A 20,936-nucleotide genomic window follows, 5' to 3' on the forward strand; every position below is an offset into this window, starting at 1 on the left:
AGCATTGGAATTCCTCTGGAGGCATTGTCAGGAGATTTAAAGAGGGAGAAAGAGAATCTTTTTTTGATGCTGTAATGTTTTCAATAAGTCCCCCGGGAAAAGTAATTAAATACAGCAATAGTAATGCAAGGCCACAGAGACAAAAACAAACAGCCAGTACAAAAATTTAAGGAAAATAACCCAATGGATAACAGGTATGTCTCAATCTGGCTGTCATTGAGACTTACAGAATAATTTTCTGCTTCACTTGATCCAAATTGATTTAATTGTGCAGGTGTAAATCTGTCAGCACTGCTTCCTTTGCTTAACGTGTTCTAAAATCTGACCCTCCACACATAGAAGATAAAAACAAAAACTACCCTCAAAGAGGTAAAAAAAAAAAAAACCAAACACAAATGTGGTTTCTATCACTCCCAGAGGAATACCGCCTTTTGTCTTAGATCATGGAAATATTTAACCAAAACAGGAAAGAAAGAAAAAAAACATTTGGAGTTTGAGGTGCTTGAAACCTCCTCCCTGTTTAGCAGCAACATCTGCAAAGCAAACCCTGGGCAGATGTAAAAGCAGAAACATCAGCTCCAGGTGGGTAGGTCTAAGTGGAGGGGGAGAGAGAGACTAAGGCCTGGCTGAAACTAGGCTGTGAAGATACACATTTCTACCACAAACCTTCAAAGTGCTTGTTTTGTGTGGGTTTGGAAAATAAAAATACTCTTAAATATTTCACACTGCGGCCATTAGACTTCTGGGTTAATTTATTTTACCTCTTAAGCTGGGGGCTTTATCTGACTGTAGCTGGGCCAATGAGCTCGCTGATAGCAATCAAAAACTGCAGAAATTAAAAGACAAGCACATCTCAATAAATGAGAATATCATTCAAACGTTAATACAGTAATTTAATAAAAAAATACACTTTTATATTATATAGATGATATGCAGTATTTCAGTGTTTAAAGAGTGCCATATCCATACATATTAATGAAAAGATGAGTGGAGGGAAAAGTTGAGTTTTGGGTTTGAATATAAACCAACATTGTTAAAATTGAAAGAAATAGATGCTTGAAATATAAAACACTGTGTAATGAATCTATATATGAGATTTAGTGTTGTAATAAATACATTTTTAATGATATTCTAATTTATAGAGATGTAACTGTTTAAAACCAGAGGATACTCGTACTCGTCATCTTCCACTTATCCCGGACCGGGTCGCATGGTATCAATAGAGACATCCAGACTTCACATCCAGACTTCCCTTATCCAGACACCTCCATTTAGCTCTTCTAGCGTGAGCCCAAGGAGTTCCCAGGCCAGCCGGGAGACATATGCCTCTTTTTACGCGGCTCCACTCCTCTCGGTTTCACTCTACTCGGTACGGTTTGTGTTTCCACTGACGGCTGTAGCGATGGTGGTTGACGCCCCACCTCCAGCTTCAGTGTAGTGCATTGTGCTGCTATTAACATTACTGTGTTCCATTGTCACATTAAAGTAATCTGCTTGAAACGATTACAAATAAATAATTAAACATAAATTAAAAACATAAATAAACAAAAAAATTATGTTTGCATTAATGTATATGCAAGAATGTCTTATATATGTTTTTTCATGTATAAAATGATCCACTGGGATAATTATGTTGACCACAGCCGAGCCAGAACTTATAAAATAAGGCTCAGGGGGTTCTGATGTGAAGGGGCTGGTTGGTAGGAGACACGGAGAGGAGAGATGCTGCTGTCTGGACAGGTAGATACAATTTTGGCCTTTATGAGGACGTTTTTGTCTCAGCCATGACAATAACAAAGACAAGGACTTTAAAGCTCAAAACCAGACTTCTGACCGCGGTGAAGTTGGTTTTAGGTTGGATATTGGATATTCGTGTTCTGCGAATTCAGCAGGTCTTCCTCCAGTTTGATCCAAACAAGGCAGTCTGATTACAGGCAGCTGCTCTCTGCCTGTTCCCTCCTCCCGCAGACACTGGTTTGCTTAAGGGCCTCAACAAATTTCCCAACCAAACACACTGTTTCATGATGGTAATGTTTGTGTGTCTGAAAAGCTGATTTTTGTGTGATCAGCTGATTTAGGATGTAAACATACAGCGCCCTGTCTGCGTGTAATTCTGAAAGCTGATATGTCCTTTGTCTTTTCTTTCAGCCTTCAGGCATGGTTGAATAGTAAAATAATAAATTTTACTATTTACGATTCGTAAATAGTAAAATTATATTTTGATTTGACCCACTGGTGGTTTCCTAATATTATTGTAGTGGCTTTTGAGTTTTATTAACTTTTCTCTCCACAACCTCAGTGAAAACCTTCTCATTTCTCCTGGTCCTATGGTCAATCAGCGAACAGCAGTCTGTTCATGTCATTTGTACACCTAATGTACACCAGAGGTGTCCTGGTGCCAAGTGCACTGATGAATACCCTTATGCCATGAACATGGTGTTCTTTGTGGACAATCCGTGACTGGCACAGAAATCCAACAAGAAAACATTTTCATTCGGGTTCAGATCGGGGAGGTCATTGCTCCCAATCACACCCATCCAGGTGTCACTGTCGTTTCCGCGTGGGCATTGAAGTCCCCCAGCAGAATGACAGAGTCCACGAGAGGGCCGCTGTCCACCACCCTTGCCAGGGATGCCAAGAAGACTAAAACAACAGTCAGAGACCTCTCCCCGACTTGAAGGCGCAGGGATGTGACCCTTTCATTCACTGGGGTAACTCCCAACACAAGATGCCTGAGCTGAGAGGCGACGCGCAAACCCACCGCCGCGCGCCGCCTCTCCCCACTGTCCACTCCTGAGAAGAAAAAAGTCCAACCTCTCTCAAGGAGCTTGGTTCCAGCGCCCAGGCTGTGCGTAGAGGTGAGCTCCACCATTCTAGCTGGTATCTATTAACCTCCCATTTGCATCATAGTTTCCCCTGCAGGTGGTGGGCCCACTGTGGGGTTGACTCTTGTTCGGGCTTGGCCACCAGGCAGTAAAGTTTTGCTTTGTTTTTTTAGTGGGGAAAAGATTAGGCATTAAGGCAATTCTTTTACACTTATTTTCAGATACTGGTCAATGTGCCAGCACATACAAGTCCCATTAAAATGTGATTCTGTAAAATACATGTTTTAAATGAACTCGTGACCAAAAAAACCTCCCATTTCTACCCCAAACATGACGGTTTCTGGACCACAGCCCAACACCTGCAACCAATCAAACCCTTCCACGGATCCTTTGCTTTGCAACTCCCACCAACAAACTGGGAGTAGCAATAAGGCCCGGCTCTGGGAGATTTTTATGACAAAACAAGATTGAACCAATTCCTGTTCCAGAACAGAAATACCAAAGGGGGCTCATTGCAACAATAACAGGCTGCAGTGTTGAATCAGGCTGATAAAAAAGGAACTAAGTGCCATGAAGACTTTCTCTGTTCTCTAGCACAAATAAAAACCTTTTGTGCCTGATTGGCGAAGGCATTTTTACAATGTCAGTAAATTTTGTGATTTAGAATGTTGACTTTATCATGTTATCATGTTTCCAATTATCCTGTTTTATTCTGTGAAGGCTGAGGAGATGATATACACAAGTTGTAAAATTTAACCAACAAAAAAAAAACACCCCTCATAACCAGTCACTTTATCTCATGTTGATTCAGAAGTTGCAAATGAACCCTGATGGAGCCAAGACATTTCTTAAATTAAATATCTTTATACTGACACCAATAAACATGAATCAATTTTCTTGTGTTTTTAGTTCTTTATTACTTTAAAGACCATAAATACAAGTAAAGATTTTCAAAAGTGATCTGACGACAGAAGATTTTGGAATGACTTTTGACCGACCAACACTTAAAACTAACAAGTTGCTCTGGAAGATGAAACGAACATACTCAGCCCCTTTGACTCACACCACCAAGAACCCAAGTGTTCTGGTTCTGATTTCAGATCTTTCATCATCATCAGTATGTAGCTTTGTAAGTCTTTAACGTATCTGTACATGACATCCCTCAGGTACATTTACTTTGACTGCTGCCAAAACACTTTCAAACATTATTAAAAGCATGGTTGGGTTAACTCCCCATTGCCATTAATCTTGTCCTCTCAGCATTCTTTTTTTAAACAGCAATAGCAACCAGAAAGCCAAAAATACTGTGAGTATTTTATGTTATTTACTTGTTCATTTTTTTGTAAAGATAAATGTTTCAAAACAAATTTCAGTTCCAATACTGCTTTTGGATGCCCTTTTTCTTCCATTCCCATGTCCATTCCAGTATTTGTAAAATTCCCTGATAAAGATCTTTGCATGTCAGCAACTAGATGCGAGCCAGGAGATTTAAACTCAGTGGCTACTTTAGGATAGGTGGGAGGGGATATGCAGGTAACAAATCTGCAGCAACTCTGTGATGCTATCATGTGAACATGGAACATAATCTGTGAGGAATCTTTCTGATCCACTGCTAAATCTATACCACAAAGAATTCAGGCAGTTCTGTTGGCAAAATGGAATCCAAATCAGTACTAGCAAGGTGTGCCTAATAAAATAAAGTGTGACTGAAACTAAAAAGGCTGCATTATTTTATTCAAACTTGTAAACTTTGGTTAAACTAGAGTTGCGTGGATGCTGACTCACAGTAAAATCCATTTAAAACATCTGTTCCATCTCACTTTGCCCCTAAAGACAAAAAAAAAAAAAAACACGAGTGGGGTTACCCTCCTCTGCACTACTCTGAAATGCTGACTCAAACATATTCACCAAAGCTCACGTTTACCACTAAAAGGATTTCTCCAATCTTTTGCCCTCTATCTCTGGGGCATAATGCCACCAATGACACAAAGCAGACCACTACTCCTTTGAAACAAAATCCACCACTTGATCCCTAAATCTTTGACTGTTTATGTACATCCCACTAATAGAACAGATTGTTCATAAAAGATCTTGTTTGCATCATTTCGTCTCAGTTTTATCCTCCCAGACCACTGTGAATCACAGGAATCATAACAACCACTTCCACACTAGAAACAACATTCTAAGCATAAAAATGGGGATAAGCGAGCAACCTAGGCCACAGGCCAGCATTATGACTCTAGCACACATCACACCACACCATAATTTTGCAAGGTTAAGACTACACATTTCTCATCTGCTTTTTGTTTGGAGAGAACAAATCAGAACAAACTGTATTTTTCATGCCAGACCTGTCTCCGCGGACCTGTCGTATTCTGGCTGTTGTCATACAAATGTAAACAAGAGCCTCCCCCCTTGTGTTACAAAATGACTTGGGAAGAGATGTGCTCAAACACAATAAGAAGTTATATCTCTTCACATGCATTTTGTCATTTCTTTATTACCCATTTATACTTTCACAATGATGATTTGTTCCTTCGTATTCCTCCTAATCTCTTAACAACACGTTTTCTGTTCTTCTGGGCGCTGCTCTGCTTAGAGGTTCTGGCAGCTAGGCTGGATGGACCAGTGCCGAGTTGGACTCTCTTCTGTGACCCAGTTCCCATACTGACCATGAAGAATATCAATTGGGATGGTCCGACAGATGCACAGAAACATGTGCTGACCAGAGAACATTGAAGCAGTTTGGTGAGGAAATGAACTGGTTGGACAGTGTTCAGACTTTAGAGAAACATGCCTAAAACCCAGAGCGGGTGGTTGTCACGTCAGTCATTTGTAAACGATGCGGGTTGATGACAAGATCAGTGAAATCAGAAAAGCTTTTTAGGACTCTCTTGAGATGTGCTAAATTTTCCCAGATGGCCATGGCAAAGGCTAATGATATCTCCGACACTACTGGCTTACTTAACAGGGAATTTTATGTCTTTCCGAAAGTTTGATTAAATATGTTTTGTTATTTTCAGCTCTCACATAAATTAGATTCAGAATGTCTTTAAATGTACATATTTAATGTACATAGTTCAGGGCTTGCAGTGAATAACAACCGACCCAGTAGTGAGAAAAAAAGTGTGTTCATAGATTCGGCAACACTGTCTTTCTCCTGAACAGCTTTTTTAAGGAATTGTTTTTGTTGCATCTTCATTTTTAGATTCTTGGTGATTTTTTTTTATACTTTAACTTTTGAATGATTTGCTTTAATGTTGAGTTCTGCTCACCAGATCGCTCAAGCCCAACAGAGACAAACTCAAGTGCTTTAGAGGTTGAAGAACATACTTAAAATAAAATGAACTATTATAGCAAAGTGCAAAACAGGGAAAGACTATAAACGGGACAAAATTGGACGAGGAATGTGGAACAGCATCCTCAAAAAAAAACTGAAACCATTAGAACTCCTTCTGAAGTTAGTCAACCTGCAAATCGATTAACCTTGGAAGCCAGACCTTTGGTCAGGAGGGCATTAAGATTCTGACAACTCCAGAACTCCTTCAAAGCACAGACACCACCTGATATGACAATGTGATTATACACAAGTAATTCTTGGGTTTAAGGCACAAAAGTCAATTTGGAGTTTGCCAGACGGCAATAAAAGAATGGCAAAAACACAAGAAAAATGGTCCTCTTGTTTAAAACAGGAAGAAAAAAAAAATTCATGTCTGAAAAGCTTCTAACCTTGCTTTCATAGTATCTACCACAAAGTATTGCTGTGGTAGCAATGTTGCTTCTAAACAGCAAGTCAATAAAACCAATCTGCCTTATAGAAAAAGATAAATGCCAGCTTTATAATATTAGAAATCCCTAAGATCATAGGCATCTTCATGGTGAACCAGTTCACCTTTCACTTAAACAGCTGCCTAAAGCTGCCAAGGTAATACTGAAGTGGCAGCCAAAAGAAACAAGCTAATTTTGCTGGACAGACCAATTAAACAGACTCCAACTGTAAAAGCTGTCAAGCGAGCCCAAATAAACAAACTATAGAGCCGTAATTCTGCCAAGGCCACATCATTTTTTTTCCATTTTCATAACTTTTAACTTGTAATAATGTAATAATTCTGACAAAAACTGGAATCCGATTCTACATACTGAGTGTAATAAACTGATGAGTTAAAGAATAAAAAACTAAGTGAACAGGTATTGATCTAAGGTCAGTTTAGTTGAGTAATTCAACCAGCAGAGGGCAATATTCATCTCTATGTATTAACATTATGTCTTGTAATTCTATTCAGTATTGCAGTGCGTTTCCTCGATCGGCTGTTGTCAATTTCTAACCATTAGGACAAAATATGCAATCCAGACGTCTCGTCTTTGCTTTCCTCTTCCCGAATGTTTTTTCCCTTTTCTCGTTTCAGTCCCACCTCCTCATCAGTCACTCCTTTTATTTCCCAATCCCCGCATTTGGTCTGCATCAGCAGGGTAAGATCACAGTACAGAGAAGAGATTCAGATAAGAGGCTATGAAAGGGGGAGCACAATAAAACACTAGTTATTTTATAGTTTCATTGGTATTGGATGGCAAATTTGAATGCCTTTTAACCCGTTTTGTTATGAACTTCAGCTGTCAGAGTTGCAATATGCTCAGATATTGACTGCCTGTTTTCATCTGTGCAAAACATCTCCAGCTAAACTACAAAAATGTAATTTGCAAATAGGAGGTGGGCCAAGAACACAAAGCGAATAGTGCAATGAGTTCCACTTATTGCTCTGCTTACACAGCTAATCAGGCAAAGGGACAAGTGGTACAAATGAAGTTCAGTCTGCATCCCAACAAGGATTTTAGCACAGTCTCCCATTTACAACAAACAAATGTTCCACAAAGTTGGGCCTTTTATTCTCTCATAATGGAAAATATTCTTCAGAGTATTATTTTGTAAAACACTCTGGAAGGTAAATGCAGTGTTTATTTAAATTTTCTTTTTTAATTTGTAGCAAGATTTACGTCAACACCGTCAGCTACATAAAAAAGCAGGGTAATGAAGGCTATATTATGTTTATGAGTACCTAACTATGTAAACAAGATATTGGTCCATATATACATACAACTCTTAAAAATATTTAGCTAACTCTTCCTTAGAGCTGCACCTCGACTACATCCATGCATTGCAGGCATTATTAAGTTTCTAGCATAGGTCTAGCTGGATGTTCTTATTATGAGAAATAGTAGAGCTTATTTAAATTAGGTGATTTTCTTGCACAGACTAAACATTCCACAATGTGAACAAATGTTCGATAGGACTGAGGTCGAGCCATTTGAGATTCCTATTGATTGCCTGCTTTATTCATTCAAAAGCCAGTTCTGGTGTGTGTTTAGGATCCTCCTCCTGGTGAACTGAGTCCAAGGTTCAACAATTTGACCTAAGCTGTCAGCCTCACTTAAAAGGAAGTTGGTCAGGCTGTTCAGGAACAACCCAGTAAGATGACACAAACATGAACTTTTTTGGCCATAATGACAAAGTACAGGTCCTTCTCAAAATATTAGCATATTGTGATAAAGTTCATTATTTTCCATAATGTCATGATGAAAATTTAACATTCATATATTTTAGATTCATTGCACACTAACTGAAATATTTCAGGTCTTTTATTGTCTTAATATGGATGATTGTGGCATACAGCTCATGAAAACCCAAAATTCCTATCTCACAAAATTAGCATATTTCATCCGACCAATAAAAGAAAAGTGTTTTTAATACAAAAAACGTCAACCTTCAAATAATCATGTACAGTTATGCACTCAATACTTGGTCGGGAATCCTTTTGCAGAAATGACTGTTTCAATGCGGCGTGGCATGGAGGCAATCAGCCTGTGGCACTGCTGAGGTCTTATAGAGGCCCAGGATGCTTCGATAGCGGCCTTTAGCTCATCTAGAGTGTTGGGTCTTGAGTCTCTCAACCTTCTCTTCACAATATCCCACAGATTCTCTATGGGGTTCAGGTCAGGAGAGTTGGCAGGCCAATTGAGCACAGTGATACCATGGTCAGTAAACCATTTACCAGTGGTTTTGGCACTGTGAGCAGGTGCCAGGTCGTGCTGAAAAATGAAATCTTCATCTCCATAAAGCTTTTCAGCAGATGGAAGCATGAAGTGCTCCAAAATCTCCTGATAGCTAGCTGCATTGACCCTGCCCTTGATAAAACACAGTGGACCAACACCAGCAGCTGACACAGGCACCCCAGACCATCACTGACTGTGGTTACTTGACACTGGACTTCTGGCATTTTGGCATTTCCTTCTCCCCAGTCTTCCTCCAGACTCTGGCACCTTGATTTCCGAATGACATACAGAATTTGCTTTCATCCGAAAAAAGTACTTTGGACCACTGAGCAACAGTCCAGTGCTGCTTCTCTGTAGCCCAGGTCTGGGGAATGTGGCACCTGTAGCCCATTTCCTGCACACGCCTGTGCACGGTGGCTCTGGATGTTTCTAGTCCAGACTCAGTCCACTGCTTCCGCAGGTCCTCCCAAGGTCTGGAATCGGCCCTTCTCCACAATCTTCCTCAGGGTCCGGTCACCTCTTCTCGTTGTGCAGCGTTTTCTGCCACACTTTTTCCTTCCCACAGACTTCCCACTGAGGTGCCTTGATACAGCACTCTGGGAACAGCCTATTCGTTCAGAAATTTCTTTCTGTGTCTTATCCCTCTTGCTTGAGGGTGTCAATAGTGGCCTTCTGGACAGCAGTCAGGTCGGCAGTCTTACCCATGATTGGGGTTTTGAGTGATGAACCAGGCTGGGAGTTTTAAAGGCCTCAGGAATCTTTTGCAGGTGTTTAGAGTTAACTCGTTGATTCAGATGATTAGGTTCATAGCTCGTTTAGAGACCCTTTTAATGATATGCTAATTTTGCGAGATAGGAATTTTGCGTTTTCTTGAGCTGTATGCCAAAATCATCCGTATTAAGACAATAAAAGACCTGAAATATTTCAGTTAGTGTGCAATGAATCTAAAATATATGAATGTTAAATTTTCATCATGACATTATGGAAAATAATGAACTTTATCACAATATGCTAATATTTTGAGAAGGACCTGTATGTTTGGACAGTTTCAAATTGTAAAGCATGGCGAAACAGTGTCATGCTCAGGGTCTATTTAGCTGACGGTGGTACTGGTGTGTTAAAAAAGTACATGGAACAACCATGGAACAATAAAGGACTACTTGCAAATACTTTAACTTCACATAAAAAGAAAGACGAGATTATTTAAACTTGGTTGGAAATGGGTGTTCCCACATGACAATGATTCCAAACACTTATCAAAACTGGATTTTGTAAGAAATAAAGCAGGTCAACATTAAGCTTCTGGAATGATTCTGGCCTGAACCTGACTGAGGATTTGTGATCTAGGTTGAAAATCCCAGTCAGTGCCAGGAGTGCCACATTTTAAATATTTGAGTAAATTCTGCAATTTCTGAAAAAGTGGCGAAACACCCTGCCAGAATTATGTCAGAAGCCTCTTGATGGATACAAAAACATTTTAAAACTGAAATATTATAAAGAATAGCAACCCAGAATCTTAAAAACAGAGACAAAAGAGTATACCAACATGGCAACAGCTTTGAGGCAAACTCATATGTACTATTGGAAAAACAAACCAAAATAAAGACAATTCGACTGAAGCAATTACCTGCACCCATCGCCAGTGGGGAGAAAGGGATTAAACTGAAAGAGGTAATTATTAAATTGCCTTCACCATACTAAAGCTTCTAAGCTTCTAAAGCCAGGTTTGGAGCCATCTTTACCATTAAAAAAAAAAAAAAAATCTGACATTTGACATAATGAGAAACATCCCAAACACAAGTCACATAACATCTGCATAAATGATACCGATCTGACAGATGCCTGCTTGCCCATGTGTATTTTAAAACTTAATGTCAGTGGGATAAACACTGCCGAGAGCTACAAAAAAACAAGATGCAGACAACTAAGGATTATGTATGCAACTTACAAGACCCCTGAAGGAGCCTATTGTTCAAAACCATCTGTGGGAAGCTGGTAAAACTCCATGCCTCTGAATGTGACAACAAATATTTCTTTTAGGCAACAGATACTAAAGCAGTCGAGATCTGACCTGTGAGTAAAACCATTTGTTAGTTAATGTAACATGGAGTTATTAGAAGTGGCAGGTGGGCTTTAAAAAACAGGTGTAACCACAGCTACGCCACAGGAACATGTTAATAATGAGGAAACAGCTCCAGAGGAAGGAAGAGAACAAGGCTTGGGTGTGATGAACTGCGGAGGCGAAGCTCCGCCAACGCAGCCTCAGCCCTATTCTGCCATATTACAAAAACGGTGACATCATGCCTAAATATAAACACACAAATTAAGACATCCAAGGAGGGACAGATCAGAATCATGTCTGATTATTTTGCTTAGTAGCATGTTTTAATGAGCTGTGTTCCAAAACACATCACAGCTATCCTAATGGGAACAAAATACTTTATTGTTATGCAGCTCACAAAATATCTGGTCAGTGTCTTATCTACTTGAATAAACTCTAAAGATACTATCATTCTTGCTTAGGCCGTGTTTCCTGTGGATGTCATGGTGATCTTTCTAGGTTTAATCAGATTTAAGGGCTGCCCTTAGATTTGCCTGCCCTCTGGTTCATGAGAATATGAGAGCAGAGAGGCTGCCATTGTTGTGCTCCATTGTTGAAAGAATGGGACACTGGATTGGGCTTCTAGAGTCATATGAGTGTATGGCCAAAACAAACACAAAGCATGAAAAATAAAAAAGGGAGCATTTTATTGAGAAAGGTCCCAGACACTGCCTTGGGAATTTGGTGTTTTGCAGTGTTTTGGTTCTCATACCCTTAAAGCCTGCACACTTTAGCCAGTTTACATATAAAATGCATAAACTTGTAAATGCTGTAGTCATGCCGTCATTGCACAAGCCACACAGAGCAGCTAAACCTGATAGATATGTTGGAATTATTTTAATGGGTAGTTCATGAACTCGTATGAGTATTTGGAAATGTGCGTCAGGACGCTCGGTCGAGATCCAAGAGAGAGAAAGAAAGAGACACAGAGGAATGCTGCCATCAGGCTCAGCGAGTGGGTCATTTGAGGACATCAGCATGCATGTGTGATTGATCGTGGGAGAGAAGGGAAGCTGCAGGATATGCGGTAACTACCTCAATCAATTGAAAACACACACGGTGCTTAACAGCCAGTAAAGAATACAAACAACAACAAAATCCCTCATATAAAGCAGATGCATTCACACATAACAAATCTGTGCAGAGCCTAAAGCATCTTGAATCTATAAGGAAACATAATGATAGAGATCTTAAAGGCCAATAAAATGAGGAACTTTTTGGGTAAAAGTGTACGACTCCAGTTTGTGGGTGGTTTGTAGCTCCTCTCATGCAGAAAGTTTTTACATATTATAGGGAAGTGATCATTAACTTAATCCAGTTGGAGATAATCTATTAATTAAAAAAGGAATGTTACCAATTAGGGATTATTATTAGAAGGAGGTAAAAACTATCATTGAACATAAAGTTGTTGGAGTATTTCAGAAAGATTATGAAGGGAAAAAGTGCAGAGCAATCTCTGTCCTATACAAAAGTTTGATGTCAAGTAGAAAGTCTTCTACCCTCTATATCAAAGAAAAATGGGAAAAAGAAATCAATGAACAAATAACTGAGGAATAGTGGCTTAATATCTGTAAAACACAGTGCACATCCAGGAACTGGAGAGTATTTAATTGGAAAAATATGACTGAGTTTTTATAACTCCCAAAATTACATCTGTCCAGCAACCATGCTGGAGCGCATGTGGACAGATGGGTGTTGGCCATATATATATATTTTGGTCATGTCAATAGATAAAAGATTACTGGGACAAAATATGACTAAGTTTAAAAAAAAAAAAAAAAACAGAATATGGGATACCAAAAACATTTAAAATACTATATTCAATTCAATTCAATTCAACTCAAAGATACTTTATTGATCCCCGAGGGGAAATTATGCATTTTCCTAGTTATCTAGGGATAACTAGGACAATGCATACCGTGAAAGGATGAGTATCTCATAAAAGTGCTGCTATCAGCAAGTTAAAAACCAATTATCAGATTGTGGTACAAAGTGGAACCACCGACCCTGTAGCGGTGGCTGTGCACAGTGGAAGAACTATGTGTTATGGAGAAAATTACACATAAAATAAGACTAAAAGACGCAAAATTTGAGGAAAAATGGACAGATTAGAGATCACAAGAATAAATCACCACCATCAATACTGGTCAATAAGGACATTGATGTGAGAATGCATAACTATGTATGTATGATGTGCCCTGAAACTGTAACTGTTCAAAGAAAACTCAATAAAAAATAAGTTACCATGATACCTTGATAAAAAAGAGGGCTCATGCAGAAGCTATACACTGCTAGAAGTATGTTTTTTTAACAATGAGTCCCACAGAGAATGTATGAAGCATCATTTAACAAAAAAAGATGCTATTCAGCTGTTACATAAAACACCTGTGACAAAATAGCCCAAAGCAACACAGTCAGCAGACGACCAGCGTGAGAAAAGACTTCCTCCCCTAAAGCCTCCACTCAAGACAAACAGGATCAAATCTTGAATGAGAAATTAGAGCTGTCTTCACGCATCCATATGTGACCGGCGATGGTTGTGCGGGTGAGCTCCGCACGACACAAACTTGTATCGTAGAAGAAGGAGCAGAGGAACTGTGCTCCCATGTACAAAAATGAATGAAGGAAACTAAACAGAGGATTGAGAGAGACACAAACATACTGCAAACACTGTAGGTGGTATGGATCTAACGGGTAAATTATGTCGGACTGAATAGTGATGAGTCGTGGGGGGAAAAAAAACACAAGTTGGTCATACGTATTGGCACCCCTCCTTAAGTTGTGTAAAAAGCTTTAAAATCCATTAATATTTTACTGATGAAGCAAAACAGAATTTTTTTATATATATTTTATTTTGAGCACGTTTACCCAGTTGAGGAAAAGAAAAATCACATTGAGGAAGAATTATTTTTAACAAAATCACCAGTGGCACAATCGTTGCTGCCAATGTTTTTGTATAACCAACCCCCTTTTGCCAATAGGACAGCACTCCAACTCATATACACAGAGAGGAATCTTTTTCTAGGTGTGAGATTTTATGTTGGTGACCCATTTCTGCACTGATTTGGCCGTATGTTTGGATCAATATCCTGCTGATCCGATGATGAAGCTTTTTCAGTTTTCTGGAGAACGCAGGATTTTCATCCACAATAAACTTAATTAACCCTTGTTTGATATTAAATCCAGTAGCAATGTTTGTTAACTAACTTTAGTCCAAGTCTCATCTGAGCAAGCTTTGAGTTGCAGTTGAAGTCTCAACTGGGATAGGCAAGGTTGTTCTGGTATAACCCGGTTATTGGGACTGGATAAGCCAAAAAATACCAGTCTTTGAACTGAATTAAATGAAAAACGTCACTTTTCTACATTCCTCAGTGTACAAATTAATGTACCAGAGTGAGGCAACTACTCTAGCATGTTCATCATCTTGATCAATTTTAAGTTTTCAATACTGCAGCTCTAACACTTATTGGCCAAGTGAATGGTGGATGTAATAATTTCTTTAGAACAAAAGCCTAAATAAGAAGTAACGACAACACAATGAGTTTTCGCGACTTGTGTTTACTCTTACCTGTCCGTCCTGACTGACGTGCACCTGATGAATCTGGAGGTTTCCCTAAAATAAACAAAGGAAGTGTCAAACAGTGATTCCAACCATTAACCAGTGCCAAGTCTGTGATTTCTTATGAACTAAATGTAGAAAAGCCAATGTTGATAGCTGAAAAGCATCAAACAAGTTTGTTTCTGCCAACTCCTACACGATTAGACAATTCGGTCTCTGCACACCGATGAGTTGGCGGTGTTTACACGCTTCATAATGAGAAGCGAATGACATGCCCTTATATTGATGTCAGCGACTGCGTTATTTCTGGCTACATCAAGGCTTCTATAAACAAAAATAATCTGCTTATGACACTGTAACCATTGTAAAACCTCTGACGCCCACAGCCATGTTAACAAAAACATATGAAAGGAAAATCTCCAAGTCTCAGCTGTTTTTTTTTCCCTTTGCTAATTGTATTTATGTACACATGCATCTCTGTCTGAGCTTCCATATGACCAGAGAGCAGTACAGTCTCCAAGGCAGTTCATTTCCGTTTAAAGCACGCTCAAACCAATGTCTTTGATGAAAGGGGCCCATTCCTAATGAAAACATATTCTGCGAGTGGCAGCTGGCAGAAGTGGGATTTTGTTGCTAAGCTTTGAAGTCCGAAAAAACAAATAATATCTTGAAATAGGAAGGAGGGAGGGAGGAGGGAAAAAAATCTGGGCTCAGCCACAAAGAGCAGGAAAAGCTTTAGAGGTTTTCTGCCTCCAATTTATTGTGTCTCCCTCACTCACGTTTGCATTTCTCACAGAAGGTCCTTCAGCACTATTACTGAGCAGGAAATGAGAAAAACACTTCGTTGAAGTGTCAATTGCTTTTGCATAAATGTCAAGCTGTCACCCATGTACAACATGTATCATGTTGAGTATTTGATTACATGTATGAGTGTGTATATAGAGTGGCGCCATGAAATGAATATTTCTCTCACAGTCTTGTAAAAATCATTAAGAGTGATGCTGATGCAGGGATTTTTCTCCGGCAGCTTGTGTGGTTTGGGGGTAAAATATGATTTTAACTGGCAGGCTGTGTGTGCATGCTGTGCTGTCTGATGAGGAGGGGGGACAATGAGTCGCCTGAGCAAAACTCTGCAGAAGCTGCTAAATACTGTAAAAACAGAGATGTGGTCTTCAAGCTAACAACTTTAAGTATGTAGTGCTTGCAAAAGTATTCAAACCCCCTGAATTTTGCACCTTTTATTAGGTTACAGTCTCAAGCTTTAATGATTTTAATTTATCTGTATGTGACAGACCCACATTAGGTGGTGCACAATTCAAATGTGGAAACAGAAGGATACATACATATGTATTCAGCCCCCTTTACTCTGATTCCCCAAAGGAAAATGCAGTGCAACCAATCACCTTCAGGCGTCACCTAATTGGTAAACAGAATCCACCTGTGTGTAAATTAATCTCTGTGTAAATCCTGCTATTTTCTGTAGGAATCAGAGGTTTGTTAAAGAACAATACAGCATCATGACGAACAAGGAACACAGCAGATAGGTCCGGCATAAAGCTATTGAGAGGTGCAAAGCAGGGTTAGTTTATAAAAAAAAAGTTCAAAGCGCTGATCAATCCATCATTAAAAAAAGGAAAGATGGTGGCACAATGTCAAACCTACCAAAACATTTGAGTTTCAGTTATTTTGTATCACAAAAATAGACAAAAACTTTGGACTTGAGATGTGCAAAGCTAGCAGAGACATACCACAAAAGACTTACAGCTGCTGTTGAGGTAAAATGTGTCTCTAAAAAGTACTGGCCGAGTTTTTAGTTGCTTTTTCACGACAAAATCAGGATAAAATACAATAAGGGTTGTGCTTTGTAACATGTGAAGAGGGATAAGAAATTAAATATTTGTGCAAGACACTAATACGGTCACATCAAGTTATTTCCTCAGCTGCAATGTGTTTTTAAATTCTATTTAAATGGAACAGCATGAATAATGTTCAAAAGGCTTTAACGTTAAATAAGTTAGTAGTCAAAGATTAAAGCTTATAGATCTTTTTTTTTTTTTTTTTGTAGTGGACTAATTTAAGTTATTCAACATTATTATTAATTACTATTATTAGATTACAGATTTCTCTAGCAAGGTAGATTTAAGGGCAGCTATATCATAAAATGCGCTTTTGTCTCTTAAGCATAAAAATGTAGAGTTAAATTAAATTAAGTCTAAAGTTATAAATGCATAACGTCATCTCTATACCTTTGGAGAATTATTTGTCTAAAGTTGTTGAAGGGTAACTATTTCCTTTCCACATAATTAAAAAGAATTTTCTGAAATAAAGACAAATCAGTTTGATGCTGTAAGTTGGTTAAAATACAAACTATGAACAAACTAGCAATGAACTGTGATTCCCGCCAGCCTCCCAGGCATAAATGAAGTGTGACAGATATGTCGTGCTTGGAAAAAACTGGGTGATGAGGTGGTTATAAATATTATTAAGACGGAAGGAATGAGTTTGGAAAATTAATAAAATATTTTTTAACTTCTGTGAAACATGCATTGATAAAAACTTGCCTCGCTGTCCTGTGTGATCTGCACCTCCTCGCCTTGTGGTACCTGGGCAATGTGCAGCTGTCCCTGTGGAATCTGACACACATGAAGAAAGGATCAAGGTACGCCATTATGTTATAAAGTGTGGTTAAATAGACAGCGAGCACTGGCTATAAACTGACATTACCCAATTGTTTTTTTTAACCAACTCATTAACTTCTGGATGCAGGCTCAGATCCTCAATGAGGATGTTGGATTTGCTTCCTCCTCAGATGTGTTCATTAGGCAGCAATGCTCTAATAAATGAACATGAAGTTATGTGGCTTGCAAACAACAATTTGGAGATTGAAAAAACCTCCAGGCATGTACAAATCTGATCCCATGTATCAGATCAAGGTCCTGTTAATGGCCTTTTAAAATTATCAGTCTTGGGAAATAATTAAAAAGAATTTGCCTTACAGGTAAGATAAAAGATTTAAAAAAGGAACCAATTATGCCCTACTATAATGAAATTCAAAAACAGATGAGAACAAAGTCACAAGAGCATTAGGCTTTAGGACTCCAGCGAACCGAAGTGAGAGCTATTATCCACAAATGGAAAAAAACATGCAACAGTACTGAACCTTCCCAGGAGTGGCTGGCCAAACAAAATTACTCCAAGAGCACATCAATTAGTCATCCAGGAGGTCACAAAAGTACCCAGAATAACATCTAAAGCGCTCCAGGCCTCACATGGCTCAGTTTAGGTCAGTGCATAAATTTAACAAAGAAACGGGAAAAAAGGCCATGGGAGAGTATCAAAGGCCAAAAACCACTGCTGATGGAGAAGAACACAAAGATCTGTCTCACATTTGCCAAAAAAAACATCTTGATGATCTCCAAGACTTTGGGGAAAAGTTTCCCTGGGTTGACAGGACAAAAGTGGAACCTTTTAGGTTTCTGTCCTGCTACCTGTTGTAAAACTAACATAGCATTTCAGGACCAGATCATCGTTACAGACAAACATGGTGGTGGCAGTATGATGGTCTGAACTGATTGGTTGCTTTATCACCACAACTTGACATAAGTAATGAAATCACGAATTCTACTCTGTAGCCGAAAATACTACGGCAGAATGTCCGGCAATCAGTTTCTGACATCATTCTCAAGCATTAATTATATTCCATTACACCATTATGGTATTAAATGCAGCATAGCAACGTCTGCTTCATTTCAACTTGTAACAGTTTTACCAGACTGTCATATTATTGCATTTCTGAAGAAGCAGCTGTCTTTCTTTTTAGTTTCTGAAGCATGATCTTGCTCGGTCGTTTGATATCTTACATGTCTTCTGATTAATCTTTTCAGACACCTTAAGGAAGAAAACATTTGTAATGCTATGTGCAGTGCTCACAACAAGATTTCCTATTACGACAGTGGTGTTAGATCTCACAGCTATTGCTGTAGTTCAAGAACTGTTTTACATCTAATGCTTTAGATGATTTCAGGACACTTCCTGATGATTTCTTCTTAAACAGCCCACCCTTACGCTGTAGTGGGCCTGAATGTGACCTTTGACCACAGCATCTGTTCATGGCCATTTCATCACTCAGCATCCATTAGTCTTTTATAAATTTATAGGTTGGTCAACATTTCCAGTGCGTGGTATGAAGTGTCCCAGTGCACTATGAGTCATGCTCTGTGGGACCCTTAAATGAAACTGAAACCCAGGATGTGGGGGATGAAATTAGGAATGGAAGCCAAAGCTTAGAAGCTAATATTTAGAGAAAAAAGGGGACTTTTGTCTTGAAATCAAGAAATGCTTCCTTATGGATTTGGAGAGAATGAGAGATTAAATGTCTGATACGCACCACCTGAACCTGTCCATCTTCACCAATGCGATGAAACTGGACCTGCTGATTGGCCAGCGTGTAATGCAGGGTCTGCTGGGTGGCGGCCTCTATATGAGCAGCGTCATCCGAGATACCTTCCTCTGCATAACAGGACAAAAGGATGAATCAATGTTGAACTCCAGAGAGAGCTGTGGGCAAGAAAGTTCAGTAACCCAGGACAATTATAAGAAATATGAAGGAGATCTGCAACTGCAAGGTATTATGTAATTTCTAAATTTCTAGGTTATCTGCTTGCTGTGCCTTTTTTTATATTTTATTACCGGTAATCATAAAAATGTATTGGTTTCAATTCAGGATTCAAACACATTCTTGGTCTAGCAACAACATTCATGGTCCAGGCTTAACCACCTCTGGTTTCATGTAGAGATGCACTGATCAGTTGGCCATTTTCACTTGATCAGCAAGTTCTTCCTACTCTTTCAATGAATTAAAATTAAGAATTTTAAACTGTTGGTCTATAACCATAGACCACCAGCATGAACTCCGACACACTTTTTAGTTGAGTAAAAATCAGATAAAGGCCAGTGACATATGCTGTGATACCTAAATGTGAATATTCCAATATTTCTTCATTATCTGCTAGATTCAAACTACTACTTCGTCCAAAAAACCTCGATATGGGGCAAAAAAAGATTCCTAGCTATCCCATAGTGGAGAAAAGATGAAAAACAATATTAAAGGTAATATAAGCCTATTTAGAGAAAACAATTACTACCATTGCCTTACGTGAAGCCAGACTACCTTTCTGTAATATAGTCATTTGTTTTATTTTCCATAAACGTCACCATATAATAGACACTTTGAGGTTCTCACTCCCTCTTATCATTTATTGTTACAGATGTGTGGTGAATTAGAAAAATATTTCTCAGTATTTTATTTAAATGATGAGGGATGGGAGCCCAGATGGCGTAGAAAGGTAAAGAGGTTGTTTCACATAAATGAAAAGCCTCTTTTTCAGTTCATTATGATGTAATTTGAGAAGTTTCCTGTGTGTGTGCGTGTGTTGCATGTTGATGGATGCACCATCTCAACTAGCATGTTGCACACTCTTGGGTGTGCATGGCTTGAAAAGGCAGGGCCTGATAATCCGCCCCTACAGTAGTGTGTGCTCACAGGATATCAGACTTTCCTCTACAGTCCTGCTTTTTTCTGGTCCGAGGTGAGAGGTGATAGCTCACAGGAAGGGGGAAGTACAGAATGCTTTGTCTATAGATTCTAAACAGCTGCAGTGGCACATTTTAAACCTTCTGAAAATGTCACACTTTCCCAACCTCAAAACATAAAGAGCTCTCAGTCCTTTTATCCCACTTTGTATAAAAACCGAAAGATATAAAACATACAGTTATACACACACCTGAGCTCTCTATTTTACCTGCCACCGTACTGCGTGGAGTGCGTTTGGAAAAGCTCTTGACTGCCAGACTCTGGCCACGCTGCTTGCGTCTCCAGGCGGTGCGACACTTTGAATCGATGCTTTGCTTGATCCGGTACCAGTCTGATTCAGAGATGCCAAATTTGTGGAACAGGTGACCTGGGAAGACATGGGGACATTAAATGCTGAAAGAAGTGTATGTTGGCCATGTTACTAAGAAAGTGCATAAAAGGATATGAATCTCATTTTAAATTTTGGCTTTGAAATTTGTTTAATTTGAACTGTTATTTTTCCAGCATGAAATAATTATACAACAAACAGCTTCAATACATTTTAATGCAGTTGGCTCACAAATTTAAAATTATTGTGGATTTTCTCTAATCCATACATGGTCACAATTACATATACATGCTCAAATACATATACATATTACCCAGTAATATTTTGCAGAAGGTGTCTTGGGCAGTTCCACATTAACTGAACCATTTTGTAGCCATCAACAAGTTTCTAGAATCGTTCTAGTAGGAATATTTTACAACTCTTTTTGCCAGAACTGGTAGAGTTGATTTAAACTTGTTGGCTTCCTGATACTATTTGAGCTT

The 20,936-nt window shown here is 38.9% G+C and overlaps 1 protein-coding gene across 2 annotated transcripts in view; it reads right to left on the reverse strand.

The window, feature by feature from the left end:
- Nucleotides 1–20,936, reverse strand: part of LOC124880907 (BTG3 associated nuclear protein) — a 52,468-nt gene that overhangs the window by 16,514 nt on the left and 15,018 nt on the right. The window contains exons 8-11 of one of the 2 annotated variants that reach the window (XM_047386331.1): nucleotides 20,335–20,493; nucleotides 18,921–19,042; nucleotides 17,095–17,166; nucleotides 14,543–14,587 (exon numbers count right to left, since the gene is read on the reverse strand). In XM_047386331.1, the coding sequence (XP_047242287.1) occupies nucleotides 14,543–14,587; nucleotides 17,095–17,166; nucleotides 18,921–19,042; nucleotides 20,335–20,493 (398 nt within the window). Of the gene's footprint in view, nucleotides 1–14,542; nucleotides 14,588–17,094; nucleotides 17,167–18,920; nucleotides 19,043–20,316; nucleotides 20,494–20,936 lie in introns of both variants that reach the window. The other variant, XM_047386322.1, reaches the window with a different exon arrangement.

This window comes from Girardinichthys multiradiatus, chromosome 2, assembly GCF_021462225.1.
Source record: "Girardinichthys multiradiatus isolate DD_20200921_A chromosome 2, DD_fGirMul_XY1, whole genome shotgun sequence".
NCBI classification, from domain to species: domain Eukaryota; kingdom Metazoa; phylum Chordata; class Actinopteri; order Cyprinodontiformes; family Goodeidae; genus Girardinichthys; species Girardinichthys multiradiatus.